This window comes from Argopecten irradians, chromosome 7, assembly GCF_041381155.1.
Source record: "Argopecten irradians isolate NY chromosome 7, Ai_NY, whole genome shotgun sequence".
NCBI lineage: Eukaryota > Metazoa > Mollusca > Bivalvia > Pectinida > Pectinidae > Argopecten > Argopecten irradians.
In genome coordinates, this window is record NC_091140.1 from 2,171,785 (window position 1) to 2,186,596 (window position 14,812).

The window sequence follows — 14,812 nt, forward strand, 5'->3', positions numbered from 1 at the left end:
CTAAGCCTATTGACATTTTAAACCCACCATCTGATTCAAATCGCCTTTCGTCCGTGGTCCGTGGTCCGTCCGCCCTTCTGTCCGTCCGTTAACAATTCTTGTTACCGCTATTTCTCAAATTTCATATGTAGGTTTCCCTTGGACCCTAGTTGTGCATATTGCATTTTGGGACCGATCGGTCAACAAGATGGTCGACAATCTAGTTGTGCATATTGTGTCTTGGGACCGATCGGTCAACAAAATGGCCGCCTGGCAGCTGCCGTCTTGGATTTTGATAATTAAAGTTTGTTATCGCTATTTCTCAAAATGTTCTGAAGGGATCTCTCTTAAATTTCATATGTAGGCTTCCCTAGGGCCCTAGTTGTGCATATTGCATTTTGTAACTGATTAGTCAACAAGATGGCTGAACGGCCGCCATCTTGGATTTCATTATTGAAGTTTGTTACCACTATTTCCTAGAAAGTACTATAGCGATCAAATTTCATATTTAGTATGTTTGAAAAAGTTTGAAAAGCAGGGAAAAGATCCCTCTTACATGTAGTGTGTTTGAAAAAGTTTGAAAAACAGGGAAAAGATCCCTCTTTCCATTGTCAGACATAGATCATTCTTTGGTGGGCGCCAAGATCCCTCTGGGATCTCTTGTAATATCTTCTTGTCAATAAAATATTTGGAAATTGAAATTTAGAATTAAAATTAAAAATGTTTCCCAACAATTATTATTATTGATATCGTAATCAGTAATTTGATCTCATGTCAATCGGTAAAAACAACTACAAAAATATATAGAAATGCAAAAGTTTTGTTATACAATCATTTGGTTTACAAAACATCACCGTTTGCGTATACAGGGCATATGATAGTTATTTTCCCCAAACCGCCGACACTACAGTTTCCTGGTGTCTTAGAATTTCCTTAATATAACATTGGCTATTGAAAATTTAAATCTTAACAGATTTGAATTTAAAAGTGGCTGAATATTTAAGTGGGACGTCAAAATAATTCATTTTCATGTTCGAAATATTGTAGACTAGTAGCGTCTCAAACTGAATTACTAGTACAGCAAAACGCTAACTAATAGCTATATGGTATCAAATTAAAACTGTGGTAATTCTGTCATTCCGTAAATATCATGACATTTTCCGAAACGTTTTGTGCCTTTTAGAATGAGCACATCCAGTGTTATTTCCTATGTATAACGTAAGGAAATGTCAGATGGTTACTTAACAGTGTCACATATTTCTTTCACTAGTTCTTTGTCTTCGATGGCGATGAGCTGATGAGCTGATGTGACATTGCATTACCGGGTTGCCATCGTGGTTGTAACTTGTCAACCGTCCATGGCCAGTGTTAACATAAGAAACATCGATTTCAGGGATGTGGGAGCTCTTCCTGTTTCCACCCTAGTGATTCACATATGGTATATGATGTTCCAGACTTCCCCGGCAGATCACCAGATCCACATTCTGCGAAGGGTTGAGCTTAATTGTTCTCCGTAATTCGTATGAAGCACAATTCCTCATTCTTGTGAACCTTCAGTGACCATAGATGGCACAGGTGGATTCTTTGAGGTCATACTGCAGCGAAGTTCCACTTTTTGCCAAGTCTGGAAAGCACTGTAAAGAATTTTTTTCTGGAGAGGCTTCAATGGTCTCTTTACGCATACACCAGATGTGACACAACCAGCACCTTCAAGGGAGTGGGAAGAGTCAAACCAATGAAAAACATTTAACATTTATTGACTCATTAATGACCTCGATGATATCACCTGTGCCATTAATGGTCGCACGAGGGTCCACGAGATTGATGAATGGTACTTCATACAAATTATGGAGCTAAGTGCTAAGGAGAACCAATTCCACCATTAGAATAATGTGGATCTGGTGTACTTTCCATTATACCGGAGAAGTCTGAAACAGCATATACGATATGTTAGAATCTGAGGGAGGTCCCACATCTCTGAACCTATTGTTCCTGATATGAACTCTGATCATGGATGGGCCATGAAATATGACAGGCTAGAACACCACTGGTAATGTAGTGTCACATCAGCTCATCGACACTGAAGACGACGCTCTGGCTTTCGACAAATTTGATACTGATATCTCGATTATTTTAATGATTTGGACTACCAGCTACCAAACATGCCAAGTCTCTTCAGTGGATGGAGCAGTGAGGCGAGAGATCACGCACAATGATAGTGGTTATTAAGAACCAGTGACAGAAATATGTGACACTGTAGTAACCATCTAACAATTTGCTTATGCTATGCATAGGAAATAAACAATGAATGTTCTCATTTTCACAAACGTTTTGGAAACTGTTGATGATATAAACGGAAACATGGGCTTAGATTACATTTGTTACTCTATCAGTAGGTGTTGTGCTGTAACAATTATTTTTGAGACGCTGGTCAACGTCAGCGGTTTGCTGTTAGAAAAATAGCATATGCCCATTATACGCACCTGGTGATACAATAATTCTCTTTCGCATTTCTATACATTTTTGTTTTTGTAAATAACTGATTACGAATAATGATTTGTTTTTGGGAAAAATTTTGCTACGCGAATCTGTATATGTTGTTCTATTATGGTCATTTTGATACCTCATTTGTCTACTTCAGTTGAAAAATGTAAATGTAATGACTATTTTTCATTTTTTAGTGAAATTCGAGATGGCAGCCATCTTGATGACGTCATAACCGGAACTTATACAATGTTAACATTGTTTTTTTAGTTGTTGTTGTTGTTGTTTAAACTGATTTATAAGTGGACAAAAAACTGATTAGAAATAATAGTTTGTTGTTCGAAAACATTGTTGCTGCGTCAAGCAAAATATGAACAAGTTACTAAATAATTACAATTTTTGAGCTAAAAATCCTATTGTTTCCATTCCCTGCGTAAAATTTACTACATATATTGGATTATTTGGTCCTGATATGTATTTGTTGTTCTATTGTGGTCATTTTGATACCTCATTTGTCTACTTCAGTTGAAAAATGTCAATGTTATGACTATTTTTCATTTTTCAGTGAAATTCGAGATGGCGACCATCTTGATGACGTCATAACCGGAAGGTCGTCCCAACTGCAATGTTAACATTTTGATATGTCATCAGTGGGTCATAAGGGTTAAGAAAAATATTGGTTCAGAGGTTGGGGGGGGGCGATGCATGTGGGACCCTCCTAGCCCATGGCCTACTAATTCCATTCCCCAATGGATGCTTCTGGTCAAATTTGGTTACATTCCATGCAGAACTCTATGACTAGTAGTGATTTGAAGGAAATGTTGACGTACGGAGGGACGGACGACGGGCGCTGCGCCATGAAATAAGCTCACCAGCCCTTCGGGCCAGGTGAGCAAAATATTAATTTTTTTTTAGGTGGAAAGGGTGTAAAACGTTCTAAAGTTTATTTTGTCCCGTCGTTCTCATAATCCCGATGTCACGTCTATTTTCATGACGTCATTATATTGTTTCTGTCTGACGTCACAATGAATTTCCAGCCAATGAACATCGCTCAAGGTCATATTAACACTAGTGACATACGCAAAAATATTACACGGGCGAATTCAATGGATATCTGGCGGATTATGTGATAAAACATCTTCTGAATTCAAAGATATGATGGAATCTTTTAAGATTAAAAGATAAAAAGAAAAAATCACTTCTTGGATATATATTGATGGCATATTGGCACTTTATAAATATTTTTTATTTTCTTATTTTCTTTGTGCAATGGGTCAATATATACTTATCAATATATCTTTTTTCATAACTCATGTGACTTTTAACATAATTGAGCACCTTGTTGTAAAATGTTCTTTCTCTAAAGACATGTCTTATTCTATTTCAAAGTCATTATATTTCTCTTACAGAATCACCTGAACAACTTTCATTATAAATAATTTCATTACAGCTAGGTTAAATAATGAAAAGGTTGGCATTTCAAGCGATAAAATCAATAGTAATGTCCTCTCTACATAGGTGCATTTTCCAAATACTCGTTTTATTGATATTACACACGGATGAATTATATTACATTTTTATTCTGTCTGTCCTTTAATCCGTGCAACCACCATTCGTCAGTAAGGGGTTTGCACTTATTCCATAGACTTTACATTGATCATTTTTATATCACCTGAGAGTCTCAAGTAACCTATTCTAATCGCCTTTTGTCCGTCGTCGTCCGTCGTGTGTCTGTATACAATTTACATTTTCGACTTCTCCGTAACCGCTGAAGCAATATCAATGAAATTTTGTACAAATCTTCTACGGCATAAGGCTAATAAAATTGTGAATTATATGACCTCAACCCCAAGGGGGCTGTGGGAGGCACCAACAGGGGTAAAATTGGCTAAAATTTCAAAACTTTTCTTCTCCACTCACAGATGTGGTAGAATCAAATACTTTTCATAGATAGAAAGGTCTTAAGGTCCTTTACAAAAATTGTGAATTATATGACCCTGGGGTCTCAGGTTTCCCCCTGGGGATGAGGTTATGTTTACTATAGTTTATATATGGAAAACACATTTTTGAACATTATTTGGTTAATTGTAATGGGAAATAATTCAAATGTTGTCAGAAATCCTATTAACATGTTGTCAGAAATCCTATTAACAACGGATTAAATAGGCTAAAACTTCAAAAACCTTCATCTGAAATTCTAGAACAGGTAGAATCAAATACTCTTCTTGGATGGAAAGGTCTTACAGCCCTTAACAAAAATTGTGAATTATATGACCCTTGGGTCTCGTGTTTTCCCCTGGGAAGGGGGTTGAGTTTACTATATATTATATTGGAAAAACACATTTATCAACATTATTTGCTTATTTTTCATAGGAAATTAGTCAAACTTGGTAAGAATTATTAGCCTTAAATAACATTTTAACGTCATATCCATATTGGTCCTGGCCGACTCCCAGGGGCCAGAGGGGCGGTGGACCCAAACGGGGTCAAAATGGATAACATTTCAAAATCTTTATTCTGAATCACAGATTTGATTGAACCAAATACTCTTCATAGATTAAAAGGTCAAATTTATAAATCACTTTCTGACTTCAAGGGCCTAATAGGCCAATGTATAGTGTTTACATGCCTTTGTTTCATTCTGTATACCAAGGTGACCGTTAAGGCCCTATGGGCCTCTTGTTAAATATTTGGTTTGGTTTATTATATTAACTTCTATTAACAACCAGGGCCTTTCATTTACACGGTGTGTTGCGTGTATGAAGTTTGTAATGTGTATTTTGGGATACTGTGGTAAATTTGTGATTTTAAATATCATTCTCGATAATGTTCTCTATACTGATCTACATTTTAATATTTCATTGAAAACATTTTCAATTTCAAAATGAATAAAACTTTATTACCACAGACGTGTGAATACATAAATATTGATATAACATTACATCTTTAACAAACTTCGTTTTGCTTGAGTAAAACCACATTTTACTGAATGTAAAAACGTTAGATGTGCAGTCAGACGCATCAGACCCAAATAGAAAGTGTGCATAATTGTCAAGAACGTGAATGCACGAATGCATGATATTTGGTAAGGTTTATGTGGTAATTCAACAGCACAGAGGTAAAAACAGTAAAATTTGCAAAATCTCTAATGTGATTTGCGTAACTGGCTAATAGATGTCTTATTGCTTTCAATTGATCAAACTAAAAACATGTAATCCTTTTGTTCTGTAACAAATAGTTACATTATACAATTATTTCGTATTATATTATGTGTCATAGATTCGGTACATCGCCGCTTTAAAACTTTATAGTTACATTAGAGTTATCCCCTTTTGTTTCGCTCTTTTCGCAAGATACGCCATTGGAGGGCCTCGCACCATTAGTTTGGGTGGTCCAAAAATGTGAGTTTACAGAGTGTATAATCGTTTAGACTAAATGTAATTTCATTCCTATTGTATGTTATGTTATCGATCACTCATATTTACTATGAATAGGAAATATACAGTCGACATATTAAAGTAAATCATGTCAAATTAAGGTCATATCGTTTCGAGTAACATTTATTGCATTATAGCATAGTGTTGTTTGTTATGTGTTCTGTCTATCAGAAAGAGTAATTCTTCTTTCTGTTTGTTTCAGTTCTTCACTTTGTTTCATCGTAATTAAAATAAACCTCATACGCCGAGATATGGATTCGGGTTTTTTGTGTAGTATTTCGCCCCCCTCGTATCAGGATACCTTTCAATGCCAAGTCCTCATTTTCCATTTTTGAAAAAGGGAATTTTACATTATATTAGTTTTATTGATATAAACACGATTATAGTGTGTTTGCTGATGGTCAACATAGAGCAACATTATTTATTTCCACTTGTACAAAAAGAACGTAACCTAAAAATCATAATGTGTCATTATCTCGATGTCATTACTTTAGATTCTACCTGGGCGAAATAACATCATATTGACCATATCAAGCGTCTTTAACATATTATACAAGATATGACGATTCCTTTGAAATAGTAACAATCCTAACCAAATTACAAAAAATATGGCCATATTAACACTACCATGATGAACGCTTGGCGGTAACTTTAAGAGTTCACAAGCGCAATATCGATCAATCTGATTAAAACAGAAATCATTATGTTCACGTCACAGTAGTAACATTGACTAGGTGTGTTAAGATAATCGACATGCTTTATTTTAACTCCCACAGTATCGCGCATTAGCCAAAAAGAATGAGTGAAAAGTAGAGTATATATAATACATCCCCACAAAATTATCAACATATCAACTACATAGGGCAAACCTAAAACCTAAGTCATTTTTAAAAGACAAACATGATAATCAAGTATCCTGCATGACACTTATCTATTAATTATATGTTCCATCAAGTTAATGTAAAATGTAAAAATAGACAAAAATGCCAATGTTTGGTTAACAAAATTAAAAACAATCTGGTAGTTACAACTTCATGTCACGCACATAGACAGGAAAACAATACGTTTTTTTTCGGATAAAAAGTGAAATTAATGTTGATAATAAACACTCATGATCCTGAAGAAGTATTTACGAAACAATGTCGCCTTTGTCACCAATGGGTTGATCTTCCTCTAGGTCAATTACCATCATGGGGTCATCAAACACCTGACCATCAATTGGACTGGCCTCTGTTACCTTAGATGTCAACCTGTTCTCGTTAAAATGATAGTCTACGTTGCTTGGCTCAGCAATATTATTTTGTACCCGAGTGTTCTTTTCATTGAAACTCATGTTGCACAGCTCCGTCACTTTTGTATTGGTCGTATTGTACACATGGAACCATTTAAGTTTGATGATTCTGTAATGAAGAGGTGGATGTTAGTATATTTGTAACATTATCCATATCACCGTATATTAACTTCATTACCAAAGTGTGAATAAAAGACTCTTTCTAAAAGGTTAGTTGTACTGCAGCAGATATTATGGATTATTTTTAACATCTATCATAGTCAAACTCATTTTGTTTGCATATATAGAAACCGATTTGCATCCGTTTGCACTAAACTTGTTGTCTTCAATTTGGACCAAACAGAGATTATTCTAGTGTCAAAGAACGCTCTCATGATAATAAAAATACTAAGTAGGAAGTATTTTAAAATGTTCACATACATTCCTACTGCAATTACAATTCCTAAAATGACGACGATGCCAATAACACATCCCAGAATGGCAGTCGGCGTGAAGGTGTTATCTACAATATAAAAAAACGATGACAAAGTCATGTCGAATACAGAAAATTGCAGAGACAAACATACAGGTATCAGGATATAGGGTGGGTTAGATATCCGAAGTGACTTCCAGTAATCACTTATTATCACAGGCTTATCCGTAAAATTATGACAATTTGATGAAAACGGAGAAAATCTATACATATGTTAATAAAATAATAATAATAAAAAAACGGAAACGATGTAATTAAAATAAAGCTGACATTGGCTAAAATGTGATTGATGTTCATTTTTTTATAATGAAGTAATCATGATTCGCTTTTAAAATATTGTTGGTTAGTATGAGTTGTTCTCTTAGACAATGTTATGTGTACTATAACGTGAACAATATTTTATAATCAAAACATTGAAATCAATGGTGAATTAACCCATAGCTATAATAGAAATAATGGAATTGTCAAGATTGTGTAAATCCTCTTGGTGATAAACAAACTTAACATTGCTACTATATAGCTTAAACACAGTATCCTGCCAGATTACCTGTCAGTGTTGAAGGCTCGCTCGTACCAGTAGGAGTAGTTGTCAAATCACACGATTCCTACGGAGAGAAAAACGCACATATACTTTCCAAGTTTGAATTTTCGTCTATTGTTCTGCCATGTGTGTTTTATTTTTTGGTTTTGTTAAATTGCAATTACCTAGGTTAAAACATAAAAATGAAGTATTCTATGAATATTTTGTGCATTCATATCGTTTTAAACGTAATTAACAGTGACATTCGTTTGTTTCTTTGTTTGATAAATTAACGTCCTATCATCAGCCAGAGCCATGGTAGGACGGCCTCCCATGTATGCGGTGTGAAGTGTGTATGAACTTTTGGGAGACTACGGTAAGTTAATGTAATATCTTCATATAGTGCTGTATCACTGAAGCATGCCGCCGAAGACATCAAGCAACACACCCCAACCGATCACATTATACTGATAACGTGCGAACCAGTCGTCCCACTCCCTTAATGCTAAACGCTAAGACGGTGTAAAGACTACCACTTTGTGACAATCGTAAGATAGTGATATAACATATCTATTTAAACTTAAGTAAGGGAGATACGAACATAATCCAGACAAAAATGTGCACATACCTCAAGTTTTGAGCAGTTCATATTGGTTGGATCACAGTCGTAGCATGACGAGTCATATGTCAAAATAGTGGTCTCATTACTAAAGTGTATGCCGTCATTCGATATGCTTAGCAGGTATCCTTCAGATAAGACTTCGTTGTCAGTCGCTCGCCGTCTTCGGTAGGAATCCGGGATAGTACACACACAGTTGAAATCATTTAAGTATGTTGCGGGGAATAAAACTGGCGAAGCAATAATTTCCCATCGGTTTATATAAACCTGCATGAGAGGAAAACAATAAATAGAGGCTCACAAACAAGGACTGATATTTATCTCTACCTATTTATGATAGCCCAATGCCTACATATTCCGTAAGCAAAGCATCAACTATACATATCACAAAATTGTAGCAAAAAGATGCTGCCTTATCGATATCAAATGGACGTATTCATGAAATCCATATTTGTTAGTAAAATGGCTTTTGAAATTTTTAATTTGTCAAAAGACAACTAAGAGATATGTCGGAAGTTGAGATTATGAATGTATTATTTGCAGCTGCATGCCAGTCAAACTCTTTTCCTAACAATACACGTGCACAAATACACAAAAAACAACAACATCAAAACTTCAATTTCACATAATGGTTGTTACCTTACCTGCAGCATCCGGACTTGGCAGGTTAAGTTTACGTCTAGAAAATTACTTCCAGGAATAACGAAATTTCTGCATGATCGTTTTTCAATGGAACAGATCATTCCGCTACTGAGTACTTCAGGTATAGTTTCAATCCCAACCGTACAGCTGTCGCCATAGAAACCATCTTGGCAATCACACACTCCTAGATCAACATAATAATTCAAGTTTAACGGATGTCTTTTAGTTATATAGTCACAGAGTGTTAAATAAAATTGATTTAGTTTACAAACCTTTTTCGCAGTGCCCGTTTCCGGAGCAATTGTTTGGACAATTCAGTTTCAATAATTCGTTAAGAAACGTTGTGTTGGTTCCATGCGATTCCTGTGTCGTTAAATTTTCGAAACGTATGGCTTCAATCAAACAATGTTCTCGCAATGCTTCCAATGTTCCTTCCATATATCCGGTGTGACCAGATATCTGAATTTAAAGAATAAAGCAGTGTTAAGGATGTGCAACTCTGAGTAGTAATAGGTTTGCCTGTATCTAATTTTTTCATATAATTTAGGGAAATGGGAGTTCATACAATAAAGCAGTCTTAAGGATGTGCAACTCCAAGTAGTAATAGGTTTGTCTGTATCTAATTTTTTCATATAATTTAGGGAAATGGGAGTTCATACAATAAAGCATCATATAAAACTATATAAAACAAATCGACAATAATCTGCGGCCACTGTTGGAATTGCTTCTGTGTCCTCCTACCTCGCACACACGCAAGACTCCACAAACAAGGGAGGCCGACTTTAAATGACTGACTGCTAATAAGACTTAAATATAATAAACTAATGATATAATAAATTTGGGGCCGCGGTGGCCGAATGGTTAAGATGTCCCGGCATATTACCACAAGCCCTCCACCTCTGGGTTGCGAGTTTGAATTCCATGTGGGGCAGTTGCCAGTTACTGACCGCTGGTCGGTTGTTTTTTCGTCTTTACATGACCCTGGCTGTTAGTAGGACGTTAAACGAATAAAACCTTAAACTCAAACTTTGCCCCATCAAAAGACATTCTTCCCCTAGAACCCTAAAACATTCATTAAAAACGTTTGGCATTTGTTTAAGTTAAAGTTTCACTAAAAATGCAAAAAGTAATAAAAGTGCATCATTTCCCGTCTTAATACTTATAGTTGCAATTATGCGTATAATGAATCAAGTAATTGAAGATTTACAACAAAAATTAGTTTGATACTGCTATGCATATGTAAAGATGTCGTGACATTGATGATTCAGGCGAAAATAATTGAAAAAAAATAATGGTGAATATTTGACTCTACTCAAAGCGTAGAAAGGCACATTTTAAAAATGATAACTAAAGAAATAATTTCTGAAAATAAGTACATTTTTTACAAAGTCCAAATTTTGATGAATTTGGCATTTCGCCGTGGGCTTACATTGATATTTATACATTTTATTTTGAAAATCCCAAAACGTTATTTTACCTCGATTAAGACGGGACCTTAAAAAGACTGAAACTTTGAAAGGACATCAACCTACATTTTATATGGGATAATAACGTTCACGATAACGTGCTTATCGTTTCACAACCTTATAATGTCCTCACTTTAATATCTCCGACACATTCATTTATCCCATTCGATGCAATATCATTCATCGCTGCTACAGCATCTTTACATCTAATCAACATAGGATCGCTATCCATTGTGTTCCGACAGGCTTCCTCTGCTAGGGACTCGTTCCAGCCATTTATCCAGGTTATATTCTGAAACAGATGGAAAGTTGATCAAGTTAGATGAGTAGATATATTTATAATATATATAAATATATCTCGACCAGGAAACAGAACTCTCACAGGGGCGAACGCTCAATTGGCCAAAAGTGAGGCGGTGCCAATGGAGGCATTAGGAAGAAGAAAGTTAGTTAGGAAGGAGAGAAAAAATAAGATCCCAAACGTAGTCACCTTTTACGATCATGCAATAGGAGCAGCAGGTACGTATGTTGTACACACCAATGTTAGTATGTGACCGGGTGGGGTGTGTTGCTTGGTACCTTCAGTGGCATGTTTCAATGATATAGCACTATAACAGGCCAATAGTTCCACTATACCATGAGACACAATACGGATATAACGCAATCTCCCCAAACACGCACCTCGCACTTCATCCACGCAACACTCCGCATACATGGGAGGCCATTCTTACATGACCCTGACTGTTAATAGGACGTTAATTTATCAAACAAACAAACATACAAAGCTAGTGTGGCAGTAGCTTCTTTGGATGAAATCGTTTATTCATTAACATTAAAAGCAGGTGTAACTTACGTATTCCGAGATTGCATAGTTTTCATCCAGGGCTATATCAAATTTGGGTATTTCAAAGTCATCATTTGTAGATCTTCTGACGACTCGGTGTAAATTTCCAGATATTTCTTGTGATGTGGAACATTGTTCAAAGTAATTTGTATAATGTGTCTGTGAGCCACACGTTGTAATGGTTGAAGTGAGGTCACAATTTGCCACTGCGGCGAAACCACTTTCTTGTGTACTGGTAACGGGACATCTACAATACCGTAACTGCGGTAGAAGTATGTCTCCTAGAACGCCGTTAGATGCAAACAATGATTCCCCATCCATCTGGTTGTCATGTCTAAAATCAGAAAACTTAAAATCCAATATATTACTTTAAAAAAAATATACATGTATATAATATTTATCAGTTTATATATATATATATATACATTATATTACAAACAACTCGCGGAATTAGTTTCATGGGTTATTATTTTCTATGTTATTTTGCTTGTTAGACTATACGGACACATACATGTCAATCAATTCATAGAAAGGTATGTAAATAATTGATGGATACCAATGAATTATATATAGGGATTGGATTGCGCTTTTATGTTAACCATGCTTATATATTTACACTTGCTAGGCTTGGTCACTATACGCTAATACTAGCCGATTTTGTTTACCATAACTGCATGGTAACATTGAACTTTGAACTTGCGTAAGGATATGTTCTGTGCAACGTAAAAGGACTACTTTTTAAAAAAAAGAAACACATGGCTTTGTTTACATTTTGACGCAACATTACGTGTATATTGTTGTTTTTCATAGAATTTTGGAAAAATGTAAACAATATATACATGTTTTATATTTATATATGATTCAAACAATTTTTAAATTAACAATTGTATAAAGAAACGGAAAAATATCCCGACCGGGGCGACGTGCTTTCATTTTTGTTAAAAATGATGGGTGTCAAATGTAAACATTACCTCTGTGCCTATGTTCGTCCTACGATCGAGCCTTTGGGTTGGACGGGTGTGAGACCCTCTGATAGAGGTCAGTTATAAATATATCCTCTTGTCTTTGTTCTTTGAGTATTTAATCATGTGTATTATAAAACATGCACCGCTAATAGTAATCCACGTATTGACAGTTTCACGTCACCACAAATACATTGTACCCATCGAACAAAAGTGAAAATGTTCCGTCTGTAGATGGCGCCCCATATTGAATATATTCTTAGAGGAATTGCTCCATACAAGCATGGTTAACATAAAAGCGAAATCCAATCCCTATATTTACACTCACACGACTTTTTATTTATATTTTATGCAATAAAATCATCATTTGAAAGTGACGAAATTATTCAATAAAAGTCGGTCAAAAGTGGGAGGAGCTTACTCAATTGAACAGCGAATGATGACGTTTCACGTAAGGTAGAATTATTCATCCGCGACGACAAAAAAGTTCAATATTTTAGTGTAAAATAAACATGACAAACAAAGTAAATTTCAGAGAAAATTTTATTTAATCAGATCAGAACTTTAAATATACATTCAATTTTGCTAAAAGTTAATATATAGCGTAATAACATAAAGAATTTGTACTCGGCCACATGTGTGAACTCGGTGACCGTTTTTATGCAGCGAGGCGAACCTGACGCACGCTTACACACTGGAGTTTGCCGAAGTTGTCAAAACACCGATATTCAAGTAGCTTCAACGTGTTTGAGATTGTCGTCTGACTTGACGATATTACATCCTTGGGAGCCATGTGATTATATAATCTACGCTTAGATCCATCGCCATCTACAGACGGAACATTTTCACTTTTGTTCGATGGGTACAATGTATTTGTGGTGACGTGAAACTGTCAATACGTGGATTACTATTAGCGGTGCATGTTTTATAATACACATGATTAATTTCTCAAAGAACAAAGACAAGAGGATATGTTTATAACTGACCTCTGTCAGAGGGGCTCTCGCCCGTCCACCCCAAAGACGCGATCGTAGGATGAACACAGTCACAGAGGTAGGCCTAATGTTTACATTTGACAGCACTGCACGTCGCCCCGGTCGGGATATTTTCCCGTTTCTTTATACAATTGTTAATTCAAAAAATGTTGGTATCATATATAGATATAAAACATATATGTATCGTTTACATTTTCCCAAAATTCTATGAAAAACAACAATATACACGTAATGTTGCGTCAAAATGTAAACAAAGCCATGTGTTTCTTTTAAAAAAAGTAGCCCCTTTACGTTGCATAGAACATTTTCATACGCAAGTTCAAAGTTCAATGTTACCATGCAGTTATGGTAAACAAAATCGGCTAGTACTTGCGTATAGTGAACAAGCCTAGCAAGTGTAAATATAATATAGTAAAGTCTCAAACCTTACTAGTGTGATTTGATATAATTGGAAATGGAGAGTATAATGCAAGTGTAATACCAAAATGCACTAAAGCTCGTGTTTTTTGTAACTTTTGAAAAATAACTAATGAGAGTTTAAGCTCGTATTTTTTTTGTAACTTTTGAAAAATAACTAACGAGAGTTTAAGCTCGTGTTTTTTTAACTTTTGAAAAATAACTAACGAGAGTTTAAGCTTAAATTCAGCTTGGCTGAAACAGAACGACTGGATGAGGTACTCTATCACAGAATGAGGTGCTCTATCAGAAAGGACTGCGTATATTGTGTGCATTGTACCATTTTCGGACACGGCAACCAAAAATTGAGAACGTTTACCTTAAGGCGCCTGTTACCGACTGGACTAACCTTGGACAGTTTGTCAAACATCATTCCCAACACAACGGTTACGTCCAAAAGGGTTTGAACTACATTGATAGTGAATCCACGAAAAAAAACCTTAATCGTAAGTTAATTATCACAGTCACACAAAGCTGACATTGAGAAGAACAGACACGTCTTAAGAGAGATAATTAATGTTATAGCTATGTGTGGACGGCAAAACATTCCACTTCGTGGACACTTTGAAGAAAACAGCAATTTTATGTCCATACTCCACATGTTTGCAAAATTCAAATATACAATGTACTTCTCAAAAAGAGATT

At 35.5% G+C, this 14,812-nt stretch overlaps 1 protein-coding gene and 1 long non-coding RNA gene across 5 annotated transcripts in view; one reads left to right on the forward strand and one right to left on the reverse strand.

Annotated features, from left to right (window-relative positions):
* Positions 1-4,609: 4,609 nt before the first annotated feature.
* LOC138327013 (von Willebrand factor D and EGF domain-containing protein-like) overlaps positions 4,610-14,812 on the reverse strand; it is a 34,070-nt gene continuing 23,867 nt past the window's right edge. For 3 of the 4 annotated variants that reach the window (XR_011209021.1, XR_011209020.1, XR_011209019.1), the window contains 9 exons: positions 11,764-12,088; positions 11,044-11,202; positions 9,717-9,903; positions 9,447-9,628; positions 8,812-9,069; positions 8,211-8,268; positions 7,612-7,693; positions 6,202-7,300; positions 4,610-5,680 (listed from right to left, as the gene is read on the reverse strand). Coding sequence is in view for 1 of the 4 variants with exons in the window: in XM_069272982.1 (XP_069129083.1) it covers positions 7,030-7,300; positions 7,612-7,693; positions 8,211-8,268; positions 8,812-9,069; positions 9,447-9,628; positions 9,717-9,903; positions 11,044-11,202; positions 11,764-12,088 (1,522 nt within the window). In the remaining 3 variants the exon portion in view is untranslated. Of the gene's footprint in view, positions 5,681-5,846; positions 7,301-7,611; positions 7,694-8,210; positions 8,269-8,811; positions 9,070-9,446; positions 9,629-9,716; positions 9,904-11,043; positions 11,203-11,763; positions 12,089-14,812 lie in introns of those variants that run through there. The other variant, XM_069272982.1, reaches the window with a different exon arrangement.
* Positions 5,678-6,148, forward strand: LOC138327014 (uncharacterized). The gene is made up of 2 exons (XR_011209022.1): positions 5,678-5,864; positions 6,103-6,148. It is a non-coding gene; the product is annotated as an uncharacterized lncRNA (long non-coding RNA).